The 5,421-nt window shown below is 49.9% G+C and overlaps 1 protein-coding gene across 1 annotated transcript; it reads right to left on the minus strand.

Annotated features, from left to right (window-relative positions):
* Window positions 1–4,141: 4,141 nt before the first annotated feature.
* LOC123747840 (S-antigen protein-like) lies at window positions 4,142–5,029 on the minus strand. The gene has a single exon (XM_045730047.1). The coding sequence runs from the start codon at window positions 5,027–5,029 to the stop codon at window positions 4,142–4,144; it is 888 nt and encodes a 295-aa protein (XP_045586003.1).
* Between the last annotated feature and the right edge of the window lie 392 nt (window positions 5,030–5,421).

Consider the following 5,421-nt stretch of genomic DNA (forward strand, 5'->3'; position numbering starts at 1 on the left):
AGCTTGAGCGCTCCAGCTAATTATAAGTATTATTTAGTAAACTACAATTAATGCATTAAGAAATCGTATAATGAAAAGAATCAGAATCTAATAATATTGTAATATTGACTTCAGTGACGACAATCAGGATTGTTTTTCTCGCCTAGAGTGAATATAAAGTGAAGATGTTCTCTATACACAATGTATTCCTGGTGAATGTTGTGTATAGTGACAATAATGGGAGTGAAGATCCGGGTCTAGAAATTGTACAGATCGTGTCTAGATTTATTGAAATAGTAGAGAAAGGGGGTGGGGGGTGTTAGGGAGGGGGGGGGTGGAGGGTTCTGGTGTGTGGGGTCTAAGGGAGGGCCTTTCCTGAGGGCCTGGGAGGGCCGTCCCTTGTTGAACAAATCCACAAGGGCCGTGACGAGGATTCGAACCTGCGTCCGAGAGCATCCCAGACGCTGCCTTAATCGACTGAGCTACGACATGGCCGCCCCTTGTTCTTTAATCCCTAAACGGCTCAGCTGTTTAAAAGTTAAAAGTACTACATGGAGGTACACATATGACTAAAAATGTTTTAGCTAATTAAATGGGAAAATATCTTATATAGCGACTGGATGATTGTAAGGGTTAACCTGGCTGGCAAGACTTAGTACCTCTGGTAGCGTGATCTGAGAACAACGTATTTTAAACCAGATTAACTTAGAGGTCAAATAAGTGAATGATAGAATGGTCAGCTTTTGTTGAGAAACGTCAGCTTTTGTTGTTTAAAATAGTGGTGTGTGGTTTGCTTTGGTCATAATAACAGATTATGTGATTAATTACATGTAGTAATCATACGTATATGTAATTAATCACTGAAAGATTTTGATTTTACTGAATGTAAATTGCATCATTGTTCCATGTTTATTTAATTTAATATATAAATAACAGGGATTTTTTTCCCCAAAACTCTTTAATAAACACCTTGACTAACATGCCTACAGAGACGCCACCAGCCACTTGGCTGTTGTTATCCGGGTCCGGCGTTCGAGGTAAAAGCTATAACAGAAGAGGTGTTAATGAGGTGGCATTTACGTCACAGCAAAAAGTAACACGGAACATAGCACATACAAAGTAAATGTTTGGTTTCTGAGAAGAACTGGATATATATGGTTGGGAGGCGAGGTTGTTTGTGTATATTACTCCGGGACACTCACTGGATTGTTCAAGTTTGTTCATTGGGTTTGTTGTGCACCCCATACTCACCCTGGGAGCGGTGGTTTGTTGTGCACCCCATACTCTTCCTGGGAGTGGTGGTTTGTTGTGCACCCCATACTCTTCCTGGGAGTGGTGGTTTGTTGTGCACCCCATACTCTTCCTGGGAGTGGTGGTTTGTTGTGCACCCCATACTCACCCTGGGAGCGGTGGTTTGTTGTGCACCCCATACTCACCCTGGGAGTGGTGGTTTGTTGTGCACCCCATACTCACCCTGGGAGCGGTGGTTTGTTGTGCACCCCATACTCACCCTGGGAGTGGTGGTTTGTTGTGCACCCCATACTCATCCTGGGAGTGGTGGTTTGTTGTGCACCCCATACTCTTCCTGGGAGCGGTGGTTTGTTGTGCACCCCATACTCTTCCTGGGAGTGGTGGTTTGTTGTGCACCCCATACTCTTCCTGGGAGCGGTGGTTTGTTGTGCACCCCATACTCTTCCTGGGAGTGGTGGTTTGTTGTGCACCCCATACTCTTCCTGGGAGCGGTGGTTTGTTGTGCACCCCATACTCACCCTGGGAGCGGTGGTTTGTTGTGCACCCCATACTCACCCTGGGAGCGGTGGTTTGTTGTGCACCCCATACTCTTCCTGGGAGTGGTGGTTTGTTGTGCACCCCATACTCTTCCTGGGAGCGGTGGTTTGTTGTGCACCCCATACTCACCCTGGGAGCGGTGGTTTGTTGTGCACCCCATACTCACCCTGGGAGCGGTGGTTTGTTGTGCACCCCATACTCACCCTGGGAGCGGTGGTTTGTTGTGCACCCCATACTCACCCTGGGAGCGGTGGTTTGTTGTGCACCCCATACTCACCCTGGGAGCGGTGGTTTGTTGTGCACCCCATACTCATCCTGGGAGCGGTGGTTTGTTGTGCACCCCATACTCACCCTGGGAGCGGTGGTTTGTTGTGCACCCCATACTCACCCTGGGAGCGGTGGTTTGTTGTGCACCCCATACTCTTCCTGGGAGTGGTGGTTTGTTGTGCACCCCATACTCATCCAGGGTATGGTGGTTTGTTGTGCACCCCATACTCATCCTGGGAACGGTGGTTTGTTGTGCACCCCATACTCATCCAGGGTATGGTGGTTTGTTGTGCACCCCATACTCATCCTGGGTATGGTGGTTTGTTGTGCACCCCATACTCATCCTGGGTATGGTGGTTTGTTGTGCACCCCATACTCATCCTGGGAACGGTGGTTTGTTGTGCACCCCATACTCATCCAGGGTATGGTGGTTTGTTGTGCACCCCATACTCATCCTGGGAACGGTGGTTTGTTGTGCACCCCATACTCATCCAGGGTATGGTGGTTTGTTGTGCACCCCATACTCATCCTGGGTATGGTGGTTTGTTGTGCACCCCATACTCATCCTGGGAGTGGTGGTTTATTGTGCACCCCATACTCATCCTGGGAGTGGTGGTTTATTGTGCACCCCATACTCATCCAGGGTATGGTGGTTTGTTGTGCACCCCATACTCATCCTGGGAGTGGTGGTTTATTGTGCACCCCATACTCATCCTGGGAGTGGTGGTTTATTGTGCACCCCATACTCATCCTGGGAGTGGTGGTTTGTTGTGCACCCCATACTCACCCTGGGAGTGGTGGTTTGTTGTGCACCCCATACTCACCCTGGGAGTGGTGGTTTGTTGTGCACCCCATACTCATCCTGGGAGTGGTGGTTTGTTGTGCACCCCATACTCATCCAGGGTATGGTGGTTTGTTGTGCACCCCATACTCATCCTGGTAGGATGTCTATGAGAATAATAATTGGGTTGTGACGTTTTGAAACTTGTAAATTGTTAAATGTAAACAAAGCCGCCATGATTGATGAAAGATGTACATGTTTCGTAAGTGAACTTTTGTAAATACTTGATGATTTCTGGCCCTTGGCAGCTGCAGCTAAGCAGCTCTTGATTTTCCACAATGTACAAAATACAGGGAGTCAGCTGAGAGGTAAATACACACAAGATCAAGCTTGGCCGCGTTAAGCTTGGCTGCGTTAAGCTTGACTGCGTCAAGCTTGGCTGTGTTAAGCGTGGCTGCATTAAGCTTAGCTGCGTTAAGCTTGACTGCGTTATGTATGGCTGCGTTACGCTTAGCTGCGTTAAGCTTGGCTGCGTTACACTTGACTGCGTTACACTTGACTGGGTTACGCAGGTGGCCTCAGTGCCGGGCTGGCACTCCTAAACGAGCGTGTTAACTGTGTGTTATTGGGGGATAATGACGAGAAAGTGATGTGCAGAGCTCACCGTGGCGGGTGTCTCAGCATCATGTGGACCTTGCCCAAGCTCTTGACACTTGTTGCGCTCGGCCCTGGAGTCATGAAACCTTCACGCAACCACATACGAAACCTGTAGATCTTTCCTTAATCCTGGCGGCTTTGTTGGTTACTTTTAGTAAACAGTTTACGAGGCTCAAAAACTTCACAACCTAAAGCTATTATTGTTAGAAATAGCTTATTAGTGCCAGTGGGTGGTGGTGAGTGCCAGTGGGTGGTGGTGAGAGCCAGTGGGTGGTGGTGAGTGCCAGTGGGTGGTGGTGAGCACCAGTGGGTGGTGGTGAGCACCAGTGGGTGGTGGTGAGCACCAGTGGGTGGTGGTGAGTGCCAGTGGGTGGTGGTGAGTGCCAGTGGGTGGTGGTGAGTGCCAGTGGGTGGTGGTGAGTGACAGTGGGTGGAGGCGAACACGTCACAGACCATAGCCATGAGCGGCACCAGCGGCACTCTCCCCAAAATTCCTGGCCACATTCCTTACTGCTCCAACGAATTCCGCGAGACCATTTGTCTTCCAAATATGGCCGTTTTTAAAGCTTAAAAGACGTGACCCAGATCCTGGCCTTCCTGCGCAGTCGACAACCATCCCGACCATCCATGCGACCATCCGTGTAACCATCCTTGTGACCATCCGTGTGACTATCCGACCATCCGTGTGACTATCCATGTGACCATCCGTGTGACTATCCGACCATCCGTGTGACTATCCATGTGACCATCCGTGCGACCATCCATGCGACCATCTGTACAACCATCCGTGCGACCATCCGTGTGACTATCCATGCAACCATCCGTGCGACCATCCATGCAACCATCCGTGCGACCATCCGTGCGACCATCCATGCAACCATCCGTGCGACCATCCCGGCGACCATCCGTGTAACCATCCGTGCGACCATCCGTGCGACCATCCGTGTAACCATCCGTGCGACCATCCGTGCGACCATCCGTGTAACCATCCGTGCGACCATCCGTACGACCATCCATGCAACCATCCGTGCGACCATCCCGGCGACCATCCGTGTAACCATCCGTGCGACCATCCGTGTAACCATCCGTGCGACCATCCGTGTAACCATCCGTGCGACCATCCGTGCGACCATCCATGCAACCATCCGTGCGACCATCCGTGTAACCATCCGTGCGACCATCCGTGCGACCATCCGTGCGACCATCCATGCAACCATCCGTGCGACCATCCGTGCGACCATCCGTGCGACCATCCGTGTGACCATCCGTGCGACCATCCGTGCGACCATCCATGCGATTATCCGTGCGACCATCCATGCGATTATCCGTGCGACCATCCGTGTGACCATCCGTGCGACCATCCGTGCGACCATCCGTGCGACCATCCGTGCGACCATCCATGCGATTATCCGTGCGACCATCCATGCGATTATCCGTGAGACCATCCATGCGACCATCCGTGCGACCATCCCGGCGACCATCCGTGCGACCATCCGTGCGACCATCCTGGTGACCATCCGTGCAACCATCCATGTGACCATCTGTGCAACCATCCATGCGACCACCATATTTTTTTTTTTTTAATTTTGCGTGGAATTTATAACTAAAAACGGTGTTATTTTCTGCTTTCCAATCGAACCATTTTTCGCTAGGTAAAGTAAGGATACGATAAGTTGGATTAGGTTGTTTTTTTGGATTAGATTGGGATGGGTTGGATTGGGATGAGTTGGATTGGGATGAGTTATATTGAGTGTGTTTAAAGAGTATCGATGTCGTAAAGGGGTACATACTTTTATCGAGTGGAGTGTTAGACCTCACTCGATAAGTCTTAAGTCTAAACCTTTACATGACTACTAATTACTTGTATTGACCGTTAACAACTAATTTGGATTGTTTACGTTGTCAAGCATAGACCTGAGGTATGATAAGCACCGCTTATCTCAACTATC

The sequence above is a fragment of the Procambarus clarkii genome, chromosome 10, assembly GCF_040958095.1.
Source record: "Procambarus clarkii isolate CNS0578487 chromosome 10, FALCON_Pclarkii_2.0, whole genome shotgun sequence".
Lineage (NCBI taxonomy): Eukaryota > Metazoa > Arthropoda > Malacostraca > Decapoda > Cambaridae > Procambarus > Procambarus clarkii.

What these genes read in the sequence shown, in the direction of transcription:
- LOC123747840 (XM_045730047.1), bottom strand. Translation starts at nt 5,029, where the DNA reads ATGGATGGTTGCACAGATGGTCACATGGATGGTTGCACGGATGGTCAC.